This window comes from Poeciliopsis prolifica, unplaced genomic scaffold (assembly GCF_027474105.1).
Source record: "Poeciliopsis prolifica strain line A6 unplaced genomic scaffold, Auburn_PproV2 SCAFFOLD009, whole genome shotgun sequence".
In the NCBI taxonomy this organism is placed as follows: Eukaryota; Metazoa; Chordata; class Actinopteri; order Cyprinodontiformes; family Poeciliidae; genus Poeciliopsis; species Poeciliopsis prolifica.
Window position 1 is genome coordinate 9,671,505 of NW_026562384.1, and position 24,226 is coordinate 9,695,730.

Sequence of the window (24,226 nt, forward strand, 5' to 3'; positions counted from 1 at the left end):
ATTATTTTCTTGGCAAACAGGTTATGTAATTGTACGGCCGTATCCAAAGCTTCCCATGTACACGTTGGCAAACAATAAGTCAGACTGATCAAAGGAAACCATGTCTTTATTTCTGCTTCTTCACTCCAGCCCCCACAGTGTCAGTTATTAGATACAACATGTCATTATATAATATATTACATATGCCTGTTCTGTTACAATTTCTGAAGTCCTTATGCACAACCAAAAAGAATGTGTAATGTTTTTGTTCCAGAAAAAAAACAGAAGAAAAGAAGACAATCCAAATGAGAGACAACAAAACAAATAACGGTCTGAGGGCAGCAGTACAAAGAGCATATGAGGAAAAAACAGATGGCAAACATAACATACCTCCATAATCAGTAACTGAAGTTTTCAAGCTTCTTGAATCAAGGATGTAACCTCTGATTTGAAGTGTACATGCTAATTATACCTCCGTCACCAAAAATAGCTATAAACAAGTGTCCACACCTTTCACATTTTCCTACGCTCTCTGTGATGTTGTTTTGCGGGGAAACATGAAACGGGAGGGAAAATAAGCTCCAGATGATGTAGGCAGGGTCAGTTGGAGGTGGGGCTGGAAGACAGCTTGTTAAGACGGTGGGATGAGAGGACGATGTCTCGTCTGGTTTTCTAAGAAGCCCTACAGAGGCTGCAGAGATCTGCAGAACTGCTGATGTTGCGAGTATCGATCAGTTCTCTGCATGGCTGTGCAGCCCGGGGGACTCCCATGCTTAGAACTGGTCAAACAGGCACAAAAAGCATTTAATGTTACATTTCTAAATTATTTCCCTACTTTTTATGTACATCACTATATGCTTGGTGAGACAAGTTTGCAATGATGGAGAACTAAAGGAAAAATAAGTATGAACTATCTACATTTGTATCTACGCATTTTCCAGCTAGAGGAATTGTTACTCACTAGAGGATCAGATGTGAGGCCCTCAGATATTAGTGATTCATACTACTTAAAAAAATCACTCTTCATAAATACATGTCATTCCTTTGCGACTCTGTCTGTATATTAACAGCTGTTGTCCTGTTGGAAAGAGAAAAAAGGATCCCCACAGCATGATGCTGCCACCATCATGTTCCATAGTAATGAGATTGTACTCAGGGTTACGTAACGTTTTAGTTTTTCACCAAACATAGTATTTTACATGAAGGCCAAAAAGGTCATTTTTTTTTAATGAACAGAGGATAATTTAATGAAAAAACATAACATAGAAAACAACATGTTTGTTTTGTTTTCTATCTGGATTCAAGCAAAGTTTAATCTGGACATTTTATGGCTGTCTTCTGTAAAGGCCAAATTTATGATGTGTATGACTGATAGTGTCCAAATCAATAAATTCGTCCACCTAAGTAAAGAATCACTTTCGCTCGTCACATCAGCTGTAAAGCATAGAGTGTAACAATAACCCACAATAACCCACTTGTATTATGACATCACAGAGGTATTTCCCTTAAATTGTTGGGGTTCCACTGCTCTATTTTCTGTAGAGAGTCCTATTATTTGAAGCACTCAGATAAACGGAGGCAGCCCTGTGTGAATGACAGAGAGCGAGGGGAGGAAGAGCGGCGAGGGGGCTGGTTAAGTGCATAGACTGAGTGGCAGTAATCACAGCTCTGGTAAAAGCACTCGTTTGCTCAGTGTAACATTCCTCAGAATGAGTTTACTCTATGTCTCTCTCGCGCTCTCTCTGTCTTTTCCTCTGATTCTGATAATAGCTCCAGATTGAGTAATTGTATGTTTGAGTAGAGCTACACTGCAATCAGATACTAGGGGGTATCTCTCTCTCTCTCTCCTTCTTCCTCACTTCATTCATGCCGTACACTGGCCTCTTATCCAGTGTACCAGGCTCTCCCTCCAGCCCTGTGGCTCCAGCAGGCCTCACTCCACTTTTTTTTTTTTTGGTCTTCTTTTTTTTGGTTTGTTTTACAGTCAGGCAGGGCTATGGTCAATAACAGCTATGTGTTGTGCTATAATTGATGTCATCATTTCAATTTGAGCTGATTATAGCTGAGAGCTGCTTATCGTGTGACCCAGGGAGAAATAACACACTGCAAGGCCCAAAGTTGCTACGCCTGACCAGGCTTAGCTGCTGGGTCGGCTGGATGGATACATGGTTTGGCTCGGCACACAGCTGCCTTTTCTATTAACTCCTAATGTGGAGGTAATGACTGAGCGTGCTCCATGGGCTGCAGGCTGGGGCAAGTGGCACTGACACATTTTATTGTGATTCTGATTATTTTAAAGGATTTGGCGTTCACTTCCATCTATAAACTGTGGCATGATTGACATATCAGCAGACATGCAAGCAAGTGGTTGAGAAAGGCAATTTAATATTTAATGTTATCTAAACGTAAAATGCACTAAATAAGATAATTATATTCATTACCTTATCATGTTGTAAATCTTTGAAAAAATCAAAATAAATTCAGTGCAGATTCTTAGCAAATTTCAATCCAACTCGCTTTTGTTATTGGAGAGCAAGACATTCAGTCAATAACAGGAAGCATCAACAGAACACAGCAAAATTACTCGTATCATTTTAGGCTTTCAATCAAGTATAGTAACTCTTGCATCATTGATATTTGCATAGAGGTGAAACAGTTATATTTTTTTCACAGTGAGCCCTTCTGTAGGATCGCAAACACATATTTGTATAAGTTCACACCACCATTACCACGATCTAAAACATATTGCAAATTTGACTTGTTAACTTGTTTCTGGGAATACTTAAGTAATCGTATAAAAAAACAGTTTATATTTTAGTGCAGCCGATGATCCACTAAAAATGTACTTTCCCTTTAAGTGCACCACAAGTAAACGGTCAGAACAAGTTCTTCAATACGCTAGGAAAGTGCGCAAGTCTGTAAACTTTGCTGCAGACATCTGGTCAGGCTCAGATGATAGTGAACTTTTAGATATGCCAAGTTGAGTTGGTAACAAGAACGTTTAGTTGACCAGACTCATACTGCATATTAATCTAACGTTGAATCGCTCCAATTTAAAAATTAAGTTAAAGTTGCTAAAGGCATTTACAACCCCGGTAAAGTGCAGTGAGTAAAAGAAAATATAATTGCAGGTCAATGTTAACACTGTTAAATAAATCAAGATATAAATAACACTTTTCTTAATGAGTGCTATAATTAGGGTCAAACCTAAACCAAAGAACAAACTAAGTGGAAGCTTATATACCTAAAACTTGAAGCTAAGAGAATGTGGTCCTGATTTGACCAAACATCTATGCATCTGCTACAAAATGAAAAGGCAAAAGCCCATCAACATAAACTATTTTGCGATTGTTATCAAGGAGTTCCCTATTTGAGTCTTCAGTGCTAAAGTGTATGAAAGGAGACTTTTAGAGGATCTTTAACAACAAAAAATAAACAAAAAAAATAAACATAACCACACACTTAATGTGTGTGGTTATTAAAGTTGCAAGTAGTTTAATAACCACACACATTAAGTTCTATGAGGATCCTTGTCATTAAAAATTAAACAAATGAATAAATACTGTTATTTAGAAATGATTAATACTCCAACTAAATAAATGTCTCTATAAATAAAAAAAAATACTAAATATATATATATTTTTTTTAATCAGAGTTTGTAAATTAAACACTTATTTATTTCATTTTCTTGTATTCAAATTTGGGGGTGGAGTTTTAATGAAATTCAAAACATCTGCATGAGAGTGTAATGTGAGAGGGTGCGTCCCATTAAGGCTTGAGTAAAATAAATAAATCTTCAATTAAAGTAAAACTTAATAAGAAGCAAAAAAATGCTTCATGTTAATTTTGTTTGATGGAATATTTATTAATGATAATAATTTAGAAATATTCAAATTATTTAACTTGAATGAAAAGGCTCCCTATATGAAGCAGCACTTGCTCAAACCCAAACTGGAAACATTCAGTAAACAAATGGAATCCAAGATTTATGAAATATTCTGCATAAAATAAATTCTGTACCTGTACGGTCTTAGACAGGAGTTAAGAAAATTTTGGCCTCATCCATCTTTGTGACATTAGCAAATAGGCAGCATCTTCCTCAGGGTCTGTATGCTCCAGGAAATCTTTGAAACACTGAGTGGGCTGCTTCTGTGTGGAACGAGTCAAAAACAATGATTCCAACCCAAAGAAAATGAATCAATAAACAACCTGTCAATTCTTTGGCATTTCTCTTTGCCATTTATGTCAGAGTGTTTTCAATGCAAGCACAAAGTCACAGTGATGCTTTCCAGCCTCCATGCTGTGTGCTAATCAGACACAAAAAATTCACAACAAGGAAAAGAATACAAGAGTATCACCTGTGTGGAATAAGGGCTAAAGAGTAATCAACTTGAGATAATTCATGCTATTGAAAGACCACTGAACAATTTTGACAGCTGTAAACTTTCTGCATAGATGATGGGCAATACCCTTAACCCTGAACAGCACTTGTCTGATCATTGCACAGGAGAAGAGCTGTTGCTAAAAACAGACAAAGAGTGCTCATAAAGGAACACTGTCTCTCCTCTCGCTGTCTCTCTCTTTTTTTCTTTGCTGAAGCTCTGAATCTGTGGGTGTGAGGAAGCAAGAAGCTATCTCCTACATTCTTTTGTCTTTCACCTTCTCTGTCATTTTCCTGACTCTTTTAATACCATCATTAGGAGAGTCCTTCTGCTTTGCTGCTGGCCAAGAAACAGAAAGAACAAGGGGAACTGAGGGGCGAATCCAACAAGACGTGTGCACGTAGCTTTGATTTCTGAAATTGTGTTGCACATATACTGTGCATTTATTTAGGGATGCAACAAGCAGCAAATATCTGCACCAGAGCAGTATTTAATCATCCAGGTGTGCACCCACCTGGTTTGCAGCTGCAAAACCGCAGATGAGTGGTAACACACGTCCTCTATGAAACACCTTGTTAAAGATATCCATCCTCTCCATTGTTGATTTGTGCAGTCCTTCATTTCCCTGTAAGACTCTATGTTCACACTGTAACTGGAACATTAATGCTCAGAATCTACTGATTACTGTGGTGCATCTAAAAGAACATCGAGTCCTCAAAGTGCAGGTTGATATCTAACGAATAAGACACTGAGAAATAGAACAATTTTCTTTATACAGAAGTGGACTACTTTGTAGGTTCTTCTGGTAAAGTTGTGCACAAAATGCCTTTAAACAACATCATCCTTTACATGCGGCAGCATAAGTGCATACAGGAAATGTAATATAAGCTACACTTTAATTTCAAAATATTTATTCATTAGACAAAACATTCAAGGTAACACTTTATTTGACAGGTTGTGAATAAGACTGTCATGACACCATCATAAACATGACATAACACCCGTCATGAACATGAAAAAGTCTAAATGAATATTTGTGACTGTTGTCATAAAGTCTCATTCAGTAAATTATGACACTTTTAATACAAAGTTGACATTATTCAAAATGTCTTTGTTATGACAACTTGACATTGACCAAGAAATCATAATCTGACATAAATTTGTTATAAAAGTGTCACTGATTAAACTTTAGCTTTAATAACATAAAGCTACATAATTTTTAAAGTTACGGTGAGACAAAACTGCTTAGCTTCCCACAGAACAGCTCTACTTGTAAATATTTTCTGTTGGTTTTTATGGAAACTTGTTGACCACAAGGAGATCGTTTCGGCTCTCTTAGAGTGAGCATCAGTGTTTTCTTTTAACCCCTTTGACCAGCCTCCTGACTCAGTGGAAACATAATTATAGGTCCTCTTTCTAGTGTTTTAGTGACTTGGTGTGTGCCGTGTCATTTATGCTCAAGAGAAGCTAATCGGCTAATTAACTTCAAATGATGCAAAAGATATGAATTTTAAAAAATGCCTCAGGATCGTTAGGAGTATCTGTAATTGTTCCACCAGTGTTTCCGATTCAAACAACAATTTCTTAATGTAGGATTTTTCCACATTGGATTGTTTGAAATCAAAATAAATGTTGAGTTTCTCAAAATTGTTCAGCTCAAAAATATGGAAATGCAACAAAATGTTATTTTAATGTACACATTTCACCTGTCAAAGTCTGTATGAATAAACTGCCAAATTTTTATTCTAGAGTTGAACGTAAAAGATGATTCTGTGTAAATTCAAGAGGTAAGTCATGTAACTTTAGTACTTACTTGCCTATTCAATTTTTGTGTTTGACTCATTATTTATTCTTTTTTTTTATATCAGGTGAAATACTTTGGAGTTCATAATAAATCAAAATAGAGTAATATACATATGTCTTTGAATAGAGCATCTCGTGTGCTTTCTCTTCTTCAAGGATACTTTACCTCGAAGAGTCACGACTACATAATGGAGAAAACTTAACAATGAGCTTGAGGAACATGCTCTAAGGAAATGTTCTCAGAAACTGGGCAAAAAGGACATGGAGCAAAACTTTAAGTAGCATACAGAGTTCCTTCAAAGCAGCACAAGCCTTAGAGGAGTGGAATGATAAAAAGATGAAATGTTTGAAGTGAAAATGAAAGCGTCACTTTCAGCCTGTCGAGATGCATCTCACAGTAAAATACATGTCTGTCATTAAAACATAAATCGCAATGTTGTCATAACCATAGCCATCGATCCAATCTTTGCGACAGAAGATACAAACCCAAATGTGCACAGAATCAGGCCAGAACAATCAACAGCCTCCCTAAACAAACACACAGAGACGAAAGGAATTCAGGAATTCAGATCCTTGTTTTGGTCCAATTTCTCTTCACTAATCCTCTTCCGTCTGCAATGAGAAACGATTTCTAGGATTTCATTCTTGTTTCCATGTATCTGAGACTAACTTTCCTCAATTTCACAACCACACAACTTCACTAAATTGTCCTTTATTAAAAGGTAGCTTTTTTTCCCCTTTCTAACCTTGAAATATATTGCTTCTCATCTCATCTACTCAAAATGCATAAACCTTCATTGAATAATACATTGTAGACATTCAGAAGCTTTCACTGATTTGTATGGAGCCACCAACATCACTCCAAATAAGCAAAGTTTTTTCTAAACCACCGAAAAAACACATTTAAGCAAGAGTCCTGGCCAACACAATCTTCCTTAATATTGCTACAAACTTGAATCAAATCCATTCAACTTTATAAATAAGATATTGTGGAGCACTTCATTTTTATCCATTCATCCATCCCAGCTATGTTTCAAGAGCACTTTTCATGCAGCCAAGCGTGATTTGAACATTTAAGAGCTGGAAAAACACAACCGAATGACCAAAATGAAATTAATGAGTAAAGTAAAAAGACAGACAACACAAGTAATTATTGGTAATAAAATGACCTGGAATTAAAAGTGAGACAAAAATCAATTATAAAGAATGAGGAACCGTTATGTTTAACTGTGTCTCTACACGTCTACACTGCCCAGGAATATTTGCTCTTAAAGAATTTAAAATTTATAGTTAAAATCGGAGGTGCTCTGGCATTAGGTAAGCCAGCCTCATGTTTAAATAGTGAAACCGCCGTAACATGAGCCAACCTCTAAAGCCCTGCAGCCAACATGCAACAGACGACAAACAAAAACTGCTGACAAAACATTTAAATCCTTGATTTACTCAACATCCTGAATTCAAAGATGTTACACGCTTTTGAAGTAGTGAAGCCTGGTCCTTTTCCCCGTGCCCATAACCTCTCAAAAATGCATCTGGACAGACATTTATACTCAGCCGAGCCTGTTCCCGCATGCAGATGACAGGAAATTTACATGTGTTGATAAATCCTTTGGATATGTGGAACAAGAGTGCAGTTAACAAACTCATGATTGGTACTGACGGATCTGTGATCTGCTACAACTTTGCTTTAGCAGCAAGCTTTTCCAGACATTGCCCATAAGGCCTGAAAGGACAATGCAGAACAAGAAGCAACAGCGGTGAGGTGCCGCTGGCTGGTATCAAGCTAAGTGGGCATGTCAGGCCAGTCCTGTTCTGGCTTCTTGCCTGCTCTCTCAGCTGCTCACTCAGTCCCCAGTGTCCTCAACCCTAAATGGATCCAGTTGCTGCCGCTCAGCTTCAATGGTGGGCTGATCTGACTGACTAATGAACCATTTCCCTAATGAGAGGATCAACCCCTCCTTCCCCAAACTCAACATTTCCTGTACATATACTCCTTTTTTTTTGCATATTGCTTCCATATTTACCTTCCTTTTACCTCCTGCACTGCCTTAGGCTTATCTCGTACTGTCGTCCCTTCCACCTCTTCCTTTAGCACTGGGTCTGTCTCTCTTCATCTTCTCATCTCAGTTCCTATGCACAATCTTCACACTGTGTACATCTCACTTCGCTCTCTCACTGACAGTCATTCACCAACAGTTTGCCGTATCCTTCCTTTTTTCTCCTTCCATCTATTAAAAGTTATTTGAGCAACTGTTGGGCAACAAAATATTTCATGGAGGCAGTTTAAATCCCGAGAGTTGTTGGACCGATAGTTTTTGCTCTCTCTGCTTGCATCGAAATGAAGCCAAATACAACTCAAAAAGCTGAGACTGCATATATTCTGATTCACTCTTTTTTTTAAATTTCCCCTAATTATTCACCCAATTTATGCGTCAACGCATTCTTTGACGCATAAATTGGGTAAATCTTTTAATTCCTTCATTTTTGTTGGATTCAAAACTATAATTTGGAGGGTAGAGGAATACATTATTGTCTCTCTGCCACCTGTTACCACCAATTATCTGGCTGAGACGGGACTATTTGTTTTTAACGCTTTCATGTTTTAAATCTGCTTTTTGGAAATATTTCTGGTCACAAAAAAACCTGGACAGTCAAAGTGAGGGAACTAAAGAAGTGTCACCCATCGCTTTTGCTAATGCGCCCATCACACTATTTCATCTTTGTTCTTGCATTTCAGTTGTCTAGAAAGGCGTGCTAACTTACGTAAATCACTCAACATCAATTTTGGATGCATTTGATGCAAAAACATTTGACTATTTGATCATTAGCCAATTCATTTAAAATGATTAAAGAATCCGTCATACAGATACACCATGTATAATGCATCAAGTGGCAAAAATATAACATGTGTTATATGTGTGATTTAAGCTGCTACAGCAATTACACATCTGCTACTGAAACACGGCACCAAAGACCCAATAAAGAAAAAAACAATCATGTAATCTCATTCAGGACAATGCATAACTTCTGTCATTGAGACCATGATTGGAACTGAAAGTTAAACTGACGACATGGCCTACTTTCTGAGTATTTCACAAAAATCATCCGCCCACTAGATGGCGAACGAAAAGCTTTCAAATTTCATTCCAGGGTGGATCAAACAAAAATACAACACAGGGATGTCAATGCAAAAAAAAGTTCCGATGCAGGTTAATGCTCCACGTATTTGATTCCAACGCCACACACACAGAACACAAAGTTGGAGGGCATCAAAAAACATAATAGGATGTTTAAAAAAATGCTTACATTTCTTAAGACATATCAATATCCCAGCAAACCTGTCTGTGGTATTAAATAAAAGCAATTACATTATTCCTTTTTGTTTTGGACTTCTGGGCTAATAATGTGATACTATGGCAATTTTGTTCAAAGTGACCATAAGAACCTCGTACCTGTTTATGCTTAATATGAGATTATTAGAGAAATAATGATGTAGTCCTTTGAAAACTCCTTCCATACAGTGAGAAGACTGTGAAGAGGCTAAAACATGATTCAGCTTTATCTCATGGCAGGTCTAGAGTTGTAAGGAGTGGATGTGACAGGAGAAGGAGCTCACACCACAGAGAAACCTCTGGAAAACATGCAATATGCATTAATATTGGTGGATGACAACTATATGACTTGAGATGAATAATTAATAAAAAGTAATACAAAGATTAATTAAAATGTGTTAATGTCCCTAAATAATGAGTGTGCAATTCAGCTACTGGAAAAAAGAAAATATCATTTAGATTTATAGAACAAGTTTTCATTGAAAAAGTTCCTTCCAAACAACATCTGTTGTTTTGGCCTTGACACAGGATAGCTGTAGTTTCTAAATGACTTGATCACCTTATCACTTCATCTTCCTGTTGCTGTTTTAATGATGTACCTGTGATGTATTGTGCAGCCCTAGAGTAACCCAATCCATTTGGATGGATTTTGCGCTCTCCTGTGTCACATCATGTTTTTGCCAGATGCTTTCGTGGCGAGCCCCACATCCACTCGAAACACACATGCTTGTCCACTCACCAGTCCGTCACAGTTGCTGAGAGCCACGGCGCCTCCCGGTGTGTCTGTGATGTCCCCCACGTACAGGCACTCGTCATGCAGGTGCTCAGAGAACCGGATGCTGTCACTGTCGTCATGCCACTCCATCTTGGCTCCGGGGGCCACCAGCCTGGCGTTGTGGCGCAGGCGCAGGTGGAACTCCCGGCCAAAGACAGTGACATTGTAGTAAAGCCTCTCCTGACTGGCATGGTACTCTCTGTTCTCCTCACCTCCTCTATATCCTTCCCACTCATCGTTGCCTTCTCCTACCTCCCTCTTCCGGCGCCTACGGGACTGCCCCGCTGCCACGCGACCACCCGAGACGGCATGTGACAGAAAACGGCCCTCTGCGTCCACACGGATCGGCCTTACCAGTCCATAGTCCCCCAGGATGTGCTGCAGGGAGTCTGGGGAAAAGGAAAAACGGTGTTGGATCAGGGAATAAATCCAGAAGAAAGATGTAAAGAATGTCATTGGGTGAAGAGGACAGAGAAGAACAGTAGGATGGGGAAGGACAAGAACGTTATAGGACAAGTAATAAAAAAGTTAGAAATCAAACAATAAAAGTTACAAAAGGTAGATATTAAGGAATTGTACACTGTTATGTTTTGGGAGTAGATGATGATCCACTTGCAGAAACCAGGATAGCAGAAGCATTGTGGAAATATAGATGACTTAAATTACCAGAACTTATTAGCCAGGAACAGACTGTAAACAGCAGGGTGCGAACAACAGAGGGTCTGACATGGAGTACCTGAACCAAGAAGTATTTATTTGATGCTACTCAGATGAAAGAATGAACAGATGGGAACAGCTTTTAGAGACTAGGTTACTCAGGCACTGAAATAAAAGAGTAACACTGGTAATCAAAAACAGAGGAGTAAAATTCTAAAACCAAAATTATCAAGCTAAACTCAAAGTCCAACAGCTTACAACAGAGAGAGGGTTTTGACAAAAGGTGCATCAATCAATGTGACAGTTGAGCATCTTCAAGTTTATTTACATCATACCGATTCACAATCATTTCTGGAGCAGCTATTAATCTCCGAAAGTCATCGATCAAATTAGCTACAACTTCAAGTTATATAGAAAATATATAGCATTTAAGATCAAGCGTTAAACTATTAAAAGTTGTATTATGTTATTAATTTTACATGCACATTTCTCAATGTTGTAAAACTGAAAAATGAAATACATAGTGAAGATGTCATTAAAATTCTCTAGAAAGAAAGATGAAATTACTGAGCCATATTTTTATTGACATAAAGAGAGTGGTTGTAAATGTGTGCAGAGAACATCTTCCTCTTTGTCTAGTTGATTATGTTTTTTGAGTGTTATGTCTGTCTACAGCAGACATGCATGTGTCCCTATGCTGAAGGTCTGTGTTCTACCAATTTAGTTTGCAGGTGTCATACAGAACAGATTTTATATTCATTTGTGGTTTATGCCCTTTAATTTATGAATCACGGCAATCTATTTAGATACCATTACATTTACACAAAGGCTACAAGATTAGACATTAGTTTAAAAGTATGCCTGTAATTCCTAAATCTTGAACTTAGTCAAATTTAGTTGCGTTATAACCATAAGCTTCAGTGTAGCTTATTGTGATTTTACATAGTACAGCAAAACAAACTATTGCATAATTTTACTTGTTTTAAACAAAACATTTTAAAAATGGTTGCACATTTACTCTGATCTCCCCAAATAAAACCAAGTGGATCTGACTAGAAGGAAACAAAGTCCATCTGTGTGTCATCAAATGTTTGAATAAAGCCAGCTGTCCTGTGAATGCCTCGCAGATTTGTTGGATGACTTTGGTGAACAAACAGACTCACAACGCTCTTAAGGTGAGAAGAGCATTAATCAAGAGGCTTGTAGTATTAGTGGAGGAGCTGCAGAGTTTCATAGCTCCGGTGGGGGAAGCAAACTGCAATGTACTGAAGAGTGCAGAAATCCAATGCTCAAAATGAGATCAAAAGAAATCACACTACTTACACTTTATAACTGGTGATTTATAAAGTGAACTATGTGCTGCTTCACCGCCAATACATTGTCAAAGTAGCTCGAGTTTGTGCTGTAGACAGACTCAACATAGTGTTTGTTTGAAGGTCTGTGTTCTACCAAACTGGAAAACTGGACTTTCTGTCCTGTATACCACACATTAACAGAATACTGCGCTCGTCACACTGAAAACACATCATCCCCACATGAAAGCAAAGCGTTGGCAGAATCATGCAGACGCTATTTTGAGGTGGTGACATTTTCGGGAAGCTGGTCAGTGCTGATGGGAAAAATGGGTGGAACTATAATGAAGAAAAGCTGAGAAAAGGCCAAAACAAGACTTGAGTCTGCATAGGACATTTAATGTCAGGTAAGACATTGTTCTAATATGGAGCCACAAGGAAAAGTGGATAATAGGACATATATATATATATATTTTTTTAGAAAGGCCTAGTCAAAGTCCAGACATAAATCCAATTAAGAATTAATAAAAAGACTTATTTATTGTTTCATCCATCCAATTTTACTTACTTTAAGCTATTTTGCAAAAAAGAGAAATGGATAAAAAAAAATCTAATGTAGTAGCACAAAAGATTTACAGCAATATTTGCTGCACTAATACAAAGACAACTGATTACAAATGCATGGCACACTTGTCACATTTTTCTAGTAAGAAGAAATATACAAAACCATGAATCACACTACATCCAATTTACAATCATCCCTTCCTTTTCATTTGCTTTGCAAAGCCCTCAGTAAAATGCATTCAAATTTTAAGTTGCAATTTGACAAAGTATGAAAAGGTTCCGGGGACGTGAATACTTTTGAAAGAGGCTCTGCTTTGACTTTGGAAGGACTCGAAACCATCATACTCTAATCCCCCCCCCCCGATTGTATCCCTTTCATACAGAGAGAGGAGCAGACCCCACCCATGCACCCAGAGGCGACCCCGACGCTCGGGTTGCGTGCATTTGGAAACGGCAGCCTCAGCAGTGCGCGCTGCGCTCCTGACACCTTCTGTGCCCCTTCCACCGACAACAGGAAACCCGGAGCAAGATCAAGGTGCTAATTGCAGCTTTCTCACGCTGCTTCATCACTGTCAAACTGCCCGACTTACAAAAAGAAGAAGGAAAAGCATTCGTGCAAACACGATACTAAACCCACCTAATATTTCAGACACGCATGATCTTTCTTATAATAAATAGTTTGCATTTAAAAGAAAACGGCGTTACTTTGGACAAATTACAGATCCTCTTATGTTATTATCTGTAGTTCACACGTGACAGTGACCTTACAGGTACACCACGGAGAAGCTCCCCACACCTGACACACACGCAAACACCGCCAGCCAAGGCCGTTTCGTGGTGCCAGCGTTACCCAGGAGTCAGGTGTGTCACCTCCTTACAAGCATCTCTCCGGCGCACTCATCAGGTCTAAATGGATAAAGTTTGCTGACTGATAAAATCAAGCGCACTCTCTTAATCCCTCTTGGACCTCTCCATGTTTGGGGAACGATTTGATAATAGTGTGATCAATAGGCTGACATCCGACTCCATGCGTCCTGTCACAGATCGATAGATGCGACAGCGGCCGAATCAGATAACGTTACGGCTACTTCCCTGCAAAAACCCGACAGTGTGATCGTTAAATGTGATGCTTCTCTAAAAGAAGAATTGAATCCAGTGAATGGATGGGAGATGTGGAGGGGGCGAGCAAATCACAACACTGCTTGCAGTTCCGCCGCCCAGGGACCCTCGGAAAGTACGCGCACAACAGCAGGGCGCACAGAAGTTGCAAATTGTGTTATTTTGGGCAAAGAAGCTGAAAAGGCAGATCTAAGATGAAACAAGCGTGAGAAAAGCGGACAGTTTGGAGCGGAGTTTCCGGGGGAGCGCTCAGAGCAGAGGAGCCCCGCTGATGAGAGATCAGATCAGATACGGAATATAAACACTGGCCACGTTTGGCTGTACTGTACTCACCAACGCTACTGGCGATGTAAAGGCCGCTGGTGTGCAGCAGGAAGGCCGGCAGAATAATTAGGACAGTCAATCCTGGCGAGAGAGCCATGGCAGCTCCGAACTGCGCAGGTGAGAGAGTGGGACTCCGGGCTCCAGTGCGGTGAAGTTCCCCCCGCCTGGCGCGACCAGCCACGCCACGACAGCAACAGCACAGCAGCCCGCAACTAGACTGCCAAGTGCACCGGGAAAGACGGAGCTCTCCTCCTCTCTCTCTCTCTCTCTCTCTCTCTCTCTCTCTCTCTCTCTCTCTCTCTCTCTCTCTCTCTCTCTCTCTCTCTCTCTCTCTCTCTCGGTGTCTCTCTCTCTCTCTCCTTCTTCCAGTCGAGGTCCCTCACTCTCTCCCCTCTCTCACTAAACTCTTCCTTTTCTTTCCGCTCCACGTCTCCTCTCCCCCGCTCCTCTCCCCCCGCCTTGACACTCGCGCCGGGCACCGAGCTCCCACCCACAGCCCGTGTGTGTGAGTGTGTGAGATGGGGAGATGTTTCACGGAGCGCTGGCCCACTGACAGACAGGCCCGCTGACAGCTCGCTGCTTCATCTCACCTCCGGCGCGAGAGGGGCCTCTGCCTAAAGTCGTTTTTTTTTTTTTTTTTTTTATTACAACTTGGCCACTCTTCCCAGGTTCATAACTCCAGTTCGGCGCTCCGCTCCAGCGGTCCCTGATATGCTTGCGAGCCTTTTCATAAACTTTGAATATTCAGCTCGCCGTCCTGGACTGGCTGGCTGGCTGAGCACCAGCGCCTCTTGCGGCCGCCTGCGGGAACCGTGCTGGCTATTTGCAGGACCCAGGGTCCAATTTACAGGCAGAGAAAGGAGAGCTCCTTCCAGTCCTTCCTAGCATGCATTGCCCTCATTTAGCACATCATTTACCCTTGTTGACTACTAAACTCTTAAACACAGATGCACATTGTAATTTAGACAACAGACATGAGCAATAAATTATTATTGTTCCCATATTTTATTTCATAGGAGTTAGATGAAAACAGTATACATCTTCCTGTAAAGTGTGCAATGGTTTCTGCTACTATAATACTGATCAAATCCAACTATAATCATTAACCTGGCAATGGCAGCATCATGCTGCAGGGAAGCGTTTCTTTAGTTTTCCTAGGAAAGCAGAATAAACTCATAACTTTGTGGAACCTCCATTCACTGCAGTTGCATCTGAAAGTGTTTAAGGCCACGTCTTTACCCGCCTTCCACATCCAAATACAAAATTTCTATCCATTTTTTTATACAATAGCTGAAATTCACACTGACTGGATGGGGAGTGTGAGGATGACCAACAATTTGCCAGCCTTAAAACCGATTCTTAATTTATTTTAGGTTTTGACAAGAAGTTCCTCACACTTGGGTAGGCTTAGCTCAGGTCCATAAAGTTGCTGCTACGTCTGTGTGCTTACAGATGTCCCTAGAAGGCAAATTGTATTCCCAGACTCAAGTCTGTTGCAGCCTCTAACATGATTTCTTCCATCATTGCTCTGTGTTTAGCTTCACTCAACTTACTGTCTTTGCATCCTGAAGAACAACCATCCCTGTCATCACAATGTCTCACAATGGGATAACAGATGTACCGCGTTCACTTCCTTCCCATGTAGACTTTTTATGGGGACCAAAGAGTAAAATTAAGCAAATATTTTTTTTAGAATATTTTTATTGTAAAACAAAAAATATTATTATTGAAAACTGTATAAGTACTTTTGGACTTTGTGATATTATATGTTGGTCTGTCACATCAAATCTCATTAAAAATGCAAGCAGGTGATGGGCGTAAGGGTTTTAAGTGAATTTATGTATCTAAAACAAATAGTTGAATAGTGAAATAGATTAACTCCAAAGCGTATGATCCAATAAACATATTACCAATAAAAATATCTGTTAGACTTATCTAAAATATGGCGTATGAAAATCCAGTCTGGATTTATTTTGATTTTTGCTAATGTACTAAAAGCCGTCAGATTTTACAACACAGTAGACAATATTATACTCTATAAAAAGTAAATATTCAACAACATAATTTGTATCACTCATCATTATGACTCATAATAATAACAATAACAATAATAATAATAATAATAATTATTATTATTATTATTATTATTATTATTATTATTATTATTATTATTATTATTATTAATTGTATGTTATTTTTATCTGTCTTGTTTGGGGAAATGTCTTGTTCTCCTTTTACATTTTATATTTGATATACAGGAGGAGAAAGCGTCCAAAATAACAAATTTCCAATTACACTTACTAAACAAGTCAGCTAAAAAATAGTCTCATTCATAAGTAATTATGTTCATTAACAAAAGCACAACTTAATTTTGACATTGAAACAGAAACTTTTATATTCTTTAATAGAACAATAACACACATTCATGAAATACTGTTTCATATAGATGCAGTTAGTATACATATTAAATTGTTATTCTAAATTACAGAGCTCGTGTAGCAGTCCTTCATTAATCCTTAACTCTAATTATAAAAATAATCATATCCTGCAAACAGTACTAAAATAAAGAAACAGTAAAAGGCACATATTATTTTAAGGTAGAAAATTTAGTTAAGGTTTCTGACAAATTTAAGTTAGTGACAGAATTAAATATTATTCCATAATTTACAATGGGGACAAATGCAATCAAATTGCTTCTGCACGAATTAATCAGATTATTATTTAGCTTTTTGTGACATACAGAGCACAGGTTAGTAATAAACAACCGTATTATATTGAATAAATTAGGATACGAGTTCAAATGAGGCACACAATTATCTTAACAGAAATAAAGCCTTGAAAACAGATATATAAATTGTGTTTTACTAAATCAGTTGAGCTAATCAGTAAAAAGAACTTTCCATAAATTTTCAAACTTTTTGAATGGGCCTCTTTCTGACGTGCTAAACTACATGCTAATACTGTAAGAAAATATGAGTTAGCGCGGTGGGCTAATTGACACTATTTTACCGTTTTTATTGTATATGGGTTTTTTTCTTTCTATTACCCAATTGAAAGTGCTACCCAGTTGGTAGCAGTGCTGCCTTGCAGCAAGAAGGTCCTGGGTTCGATTTCCAGCCCAGAGTCTTTCTGTATGGAGTTTGCATTGTCTCCCTGTGCATGTGCGGGTTCTCTCCGGGTACTCCGGCTTCCTCCCACAGTCCAAAAACATGACTCTTAGGTTAATTGGGCTTTCCAAATTGTCCCTCGGTCTGAGTGTGTGTGCATGGATAAATTAATCACTTTTTCTGATTTGCAAACTGGTATTCAATTTGTGAAGTGAGTGTAATCTGAGATTTTTCTTGTTTCTTCATCCCATCTGTAAAGTTCTTTTTATTGTTCAGCCCATCTCACTTTTTACATCCATCTTCTAATGTATACTTTCCAATTGTATCAGTCAAACATCTTAACAAAAACCTAATGAAAAATATTTGACATGCCTGGTTGTGTTACAAAAGTAATATGACAAAGTTTGAAGGGCAGGAATATGGCTAGCAGCCAAAACAAGACAGTGACAAATTGAAAAGAAGAGTTTCTTCCAACTGCTTCTATCTGCTTCTATGGCCAAATAAAAACAGTTTCCTCTATCTGGCCATAGATTATAAATAACATTGTCACTGATTAACTTGCTGTGTAGCAAGTTCCTTACAATTACAGTTTGAGAAAAGGCAACTAACATAGGCATAACAAAAAATCACCTTAAGACAGGTGTGAAGAGTCAGGAGAGAAACAATTCAAGAGAAATTTGCTCTCTAAAACGTTTGTAGTTTTTTTGTCTAACCAAGATGAAGAGACTGCAGTAGAATAAAGGTCAAATTAAAGAAAAAAAAGAGAAAGAAAATAAGAATCTACAGAGGTGGACAGTTCTGGGCCAACGTGGACACATGTACATGTAAACATAACCCAGTAATACCTGGAGGTCTGCGCCTCACAAACACTGACCATCAAGGGGTTGTGTGACTTACAGCGAGAGGTCAGCCTTCACCAAGAATCAGGGTTATACCTGGGCTCTGAGAGAACAGTTCTCCTCAAGGTTGTTCAGGAGCACACAGGCAAAGATGTCGCTGAAGATGCACACAGAAACCCTTCAAGAGAAAGCCACTCCCTTTTCACTTTTATTTTCCGCTGTCACGGCACAAATGTCACCGTGTTCCCAAGTCTCTGTGTCCTCCTCGTCTGTCTGAAACCAGAAGACCAGCCGCCCCCCACGCATGCCTAAAAACCTCCTCCCGTGTTCCCTGCCCACGTCTAAATCCCCCCCCGCCCACCTTCCTCTCCCTCCCCTCACTCCTGGTCGCTTTTGCTGTTTCTATGGCAATACCAAGCCCTGCACCTTGAAAAGTGCACTCTGAAGGCAAATGGGAGAGACAGACAATAATATCCCTCTTCTAGACAAACAGCCACTCAAACAAAGTCTTGCTTCACTGTTTGCGAGAGTTTATGTGCAGTCGCATAATTTGTGTGATCGTCATTAACAAGTAGTGTTCAAACGTCCATTGCCTGTGCAAACAGGTTGCATGGAGAGAAAAGGAGCTATCTTGTCAGACAAGTGGGGGGGGGAATCCGCTCTGTTGGAGCATCATGCACTGTCGCTATTGTGTCCATTTTCTTTCGGCGGTTGTGAACTTTGTTGGCTTGAAATTTTTGATTCAAATTCAGAAATGCTTTAAGTATTTACATAATTTATGTGAATACTTTATGTTCCACTTTGTGAATTGCCATTTGACATCAAATGCATTTGAGCTACGATGAGAATTTGTATGTTTCACAAAGTTGCCTTGGAAACACTTTTTATCACATCACGCCAGTCATGTGATCAACAATCGGATGACTTTATTTTCAGAAAAGATAAAGAAGACGACAAGAAGTGGTAGGTAGTAACAAGATGGTGCATTATCTTTTTAATGACTTAATGACTTTTAATGACTTAAAATCACATTATTCACCTTTGATTTTTGCTGTGTTTCTTATTTAATGGAGATTTTTTGTTTTGTTTTGACAATGGAATATCGACAAAGTTTTTGCACACATTTGTATTGGAAACACAGCTACTGCTTAAGACGGTTCAACTGAAGGAAAGGGGTTGGAACATGAAGTGAGATGTAATTGTAGGCTTACCACGACCACTATTGTCACTGGAACATTTAACAAGCAAATTGCAGCTGTATTACTAATATCATACAGTCCTGTGCAGGATGGTGGTGACTTGAACACATTTAGGTGTTCAAAAACGAAAATGATTACAAACACACATTAAAAGTAGCTTAAGAAAAAAGATCATACACAATAAGTCAACTTTTTGGAGTTTTAAACATAAACTTTCAAACTTCCCGTATCAGCGAGCTGTGCTACATGAGTTGACTCTAGCTTGTACAAAAAAACTGTTTTAGTTGTGTTGTTACAATCCCCTCTTTTCAGTCCGACAGCCACAAAATCTTGATCACCATAGCCATTAAAAAAATACAATGTTTTTTATTGCAGTTTTCCATCTGTGTTGTTACACAAACAATAACAATGCCTCTTATTAGGGGCATTTGGCTATCAAACAGATCTTTGGCCAGATTTGTTTTATTGCTATATTCTGGTTTTGTACAGTGTTTGCTTATACCAGCAAGCAGCTTTAGACAGCTAGCTCACGCTGGATTTGTTAAAGACTATACTGAGTGAACATATGCCAGAGAGAGTCCTGCAGCGCGGTCACCACTATTCTCTCCAATGACACAGGCTCTTTTAGCAAGGTCAGGCAGCGGGCCACCATGTGTCTGCATGTATTAGCATAACTTATGAGTCCAAGGACAGGTGTTCCCTGTTTCTCAGAGAGGCTACATGATGAGGCATCAAAACCTAACGACAGCACATCAGGCCAAAGCGATGAACTCTGACATAATCAGAAAGTTAACTCGCATAAGCGAGATATGTAGGAAGTCTGATCCTGAAACAAGGCAGCCGAACCATCACAAAATTAGAAATTAAAAACATCCATTTTGTTCGATTTAAAAGATATGTATCACTTTTCTAGAAATATAAATACAAAGAAAGATACAGAACTTTTGTCCAGATATGGTGGGTCATTGCGATGCAACAAAAGACGACACACAGACTTGAAGTCTGCCAGTGGGTTTCCTCCTTTCTGTTGCCCACAAAATGACCTGGGTGGAAAGGATGATGATCACCAAGTTTATCTTTAAAATGAAGGAGCCACAGTTTGGCTGGAGGGGGAGATACCACTCGAAAATAGGGATGACCTGCCTCAGAAATTTTGTCTTTCAAAAATCACCTGTTTCTATTTTTGTCTTATACTGGTTTGGAACAAAGGACTAAATGGAAGGAAAGAAAAGACCAAAAAAAAAGTATTTTCTATCATAAGAAATGACATGATAATTATTTGTAGAAGATTTTAATTGACATGCATGTACATAATTATATTGATTTTTCAGGATGCACTGTATTTCATGCATAGAATATAAACAAAACATTTTGCAGTTCGTTATTATTGATGACAAAATATGACAGAGTTCAAAGGGTATGCTATGAATACTTTTACAAAGCACTATGCATTGCTACTGTTACTGGAAAACTTCAGATGGTTAAATTTGTTTTTTGCCAATTACAGAAATGACCTTTCCCGTGCTGAACGAATACCAACAAACATATCGAAGAGTTAAAAGCAACAGATACACAGATAACTGTCTCTACAAAAGGCTTGTGTAATATATTGCATTTCAGTTATTGGACTCAATACCTCTCAGTGCCAGCACAAAGCAGTCTGCTGCTGGACCACCAGGTGCGTTTATGTCGGCGTAGTACACAGACGGGTTTACACAGACTTTGCTATTGACTGTTTAAGCACCATATGTTATCCAAGCCTCTCATCGGGTTTCTATGGTCAATTTTCTTTTATGCTCCTAACGGATCTGAAGGCTTATATGACCTCTGTTCTGAGTGATGACTATGAATCTAGAGAATGGAGATTTGATTTCTCCTTTCAACTAAGTGGTGTGGAAGTTTTACAGTGAGGGATGTTTTATAATCTATATTTATAAAATGCTGTACAGGAAAACTCCCTTAAGTTCTGTTCAGAAATAAGCTATTTTGTTTTCCAAATTATCTTCTTGATCAAATCTAAATTAATATTCCCTAATCTTTTTCTCATATAAGAAGATTATGGGGAATCTCTATCACAGAGGATTTTATTCTTTGCACTTACTGGATGGAATATTGCAGAACTGAGAGTTACAGCCACTTTCTCAAAATGAGCCTCAATAATTAAAAATCTGTTTGGATTGTAATTCCAACAGGGGTAAATAGTAACTGGCTTGTACTTGCTTTATCAAGTCCATAGGACCTCAAAGCTTTTTACATTACACTTAGTCGTTCACCCACTCACATATATATTCTTATACTTATGATGGAAAGCTATTGGATAGTATCTACAACTACCCTCAGGGCAATCTAACATCCCACTAAGATGGAGAAATAAGAGGCAGAGTCGTCTAAATGACCACTGACCACAGGAAGCTAAAGGTTCTGCTTAGAAGTAAGGATTGTTTTCTATTATAATTACAAGAGAGAGCCAAAGACTGAAGCAAATAATTTGTTGATCTCATGTTGATACACAGATGTGTTTCCTAAACCACATCTGTGAGGCTGTGATCACTACTGGCAACTTGACAGACTTCCAGCACTCAACTAAACCACAAATTCACCTCCAAAAACCAATGAATAGGTCTAGGATTTATTGCATTTCTTGCGATATGCATGTAACTTCTTGAATCAGGAATCGTTCACGTTCTTCTTGTTTGTAGTTTTTTTTTGTTTGTTTAACACTGAGTGTCACAAATGTCAAACCATGTTCATGTTCTATAAGTTTTTCCAGTTCTCTTTCCATTTCAGAGGGAGCCACCACACCGGTGCAGAGCTGATCATCTGATCAGCCCACCTGCTCCCGTTTTCTAATAAGCTACAAGTGCAGGCAACAGATGCTCATAGCTTGTTACAGTGAATGCATCTCTTAGCTCATCAGTCACGATTTATCTCTGTTTGATTACCTCTACTGACAGTGGGGCTTTTTGTGTCGCATGAGCAGTAACATGTTCACAAAGCAAAATGCATATATCTACTTTTTAATTGTTTTGCTTGGCAGTGATTAAGATGTATAGCATGCACAAACAAAACCAAAGAAAAAACATCAGGCAATTTTGAGCCTGTTTATTTTCACACAGGGTGCTAGACTATCCAATTGACTATCCAATAGTCAAGTGCAGAATCAACATAAAGATACTTTTTGTGTGCACAGAATCATTGTGTTGGGAACTCACAAAAATAATCAGATCTCTGATATGTGATTGAGCTTTATTATTCTGGGTTTTACGTGCAAGAAGAAAATGTTCTGGTCTAGAAAAATTATTTCATGGCATCAGTAGGATAAAATTGCCATCCATTTTACAATGTGATTGTTGATCAATTCTGACACACATTTTTTTTCCACAGTGGTTCGGTATGCGTCAGTATGTTGTTGAAATATAACAACGTCCATTTGTTATATCTCAGCAAAGTACAAACACAGGAAAGATTATTCAGTTTTGCTGCACACCACCTGAAGCCAGGAATAGTAACCCAAACATCACAACTTTGTTAAATGCATAAAGGTACCTGAAAAGAAATCTAAATTATGCAATATAAATAGAATATTTTTATTCTATTTATAAAAATATAAATAGAATATTTAGATTCCATAACATCATTTGGCTGGGATGCCAAATGATGAGCTATTGCAAGATAATTGTTTTTTTGACTTATCAAAATCATACTGAATGCCTTTTCCCCAGTTTCAGCTCCAAATTCACTTTGGCTATTTGATACAATCCAGAGGATTAACATTTGGCGTTTGTTGATGCTTTTAATTTGCAAATGGTGACTATGTATTAGGTGTTTTTATAGTCATCATTTAATCTTAATCTGCTTGTTAGATTGGTGCATGATTGTTATTTGTTGCTTTTTTAAATTGCTTGGCCTACTTTATGCTGTCAGTCAGATTTTTCTAAATTGATTTATTGTTTCTACAAGTTTGGTAATAATCTGGCCTGGTGATTTACTGTTCACTGAACCACAAATTTATTGTTAGTCTTTGTTCATTTGTGTCTTGATGAAAAGGCAAATTACATTTTAGCAAAGTGAATCAAATGGACACCCTCAATTTCCTGTCAGTAACTTTAAGCTACTTTAAGTGCAAACTTTAGGAAACTCTAAGAGTTATCTTTAAATATTTTGTGATCTTCTCTCTACGCTGTACAACACTGACAAAAATGTAATTCTTGCCTTCACCTCTGGCTTCAATGCTTATATTTCATTAATTTCTGAACATTCCTTGAGTTTCAAAGAAGCCTTCAACTCGTCCAAAATTCTGAAACTAGAGCCTTTGCAAGGAGATAAATAAAACCATATTTCTTCTACTGCACAATCTGCTGTGGCTCTACAAGCCAGAACAGATTTTCACATTCTTCTTTGCACCTTCAGAACTCCCAATGCCCAGGCCCCATCAAATCTTAAAGATATCCCACTCCCCTGTCAACCCAATGGAGTACTTTGCAATGTGAATGCAGGATTTCCTAGATTTCCAGTCTAGCATAGCCTTCAGCTGTTATATCCCTCCTACTACGGTGCAACCAGCATGTTTTCATTAAAGAGTCAGAAATATTCTACCTTTAAATTCAGACAAAACAAATTTAACTTAAGTCTTATAGTGATGCTTCCAAGTCTGACCATAAATCACTGCATATTTTTGTGATCCGTTTCTTTTATCTTCACATCTGCCTTCTGGTTACACAGCACTTGGAATTCTGATTTTTTTTTTTCTATGCATTTTACAACTCATTTTAACATTTTTATCTTTACTTGACTTTATTAACTCCAGAATTTCTATTTTACTTTTATTTATGTGGATATCTTATCCAAGCAAAT

General features: G+C 38.3%; 1 protein-coding gene across 2 annotated transcripts in view; it reads right to left on the minus strand.

The window, feature by feature from the left end:
• LOC129362513 (A disintegrin and metalloproteinase with thrombospondin motifs 2-like) overlaps positions 1-14,786 on the minus strand; it is a 120,978-nt gene extending 106,192 nt beyond the window's left edge. For both annotated transcript variants that reach the window (XM_055034059.1, XM_055034058.1), the window contains exons 1-2: positions 14,237-14,786; positions 10,236-10,660 (exon numbers count right to left, since the gene is read on the minus strand). In XM_055034059.1, coding sequence (XP_054890034.1) covers positions 10,236-10,660; positions 14,237-14,324 — 513 coding nt within the window. In that variant the 5' untranslated portion in view covers positions 14,325-14,786. The remainder of the gene's footprint in view (positions 1-10,235; positions 10,661-14,236) is intronic.
• Between the last annotated feature and the right edge of the window lie 9,440 nt (positions 14,787-24,226).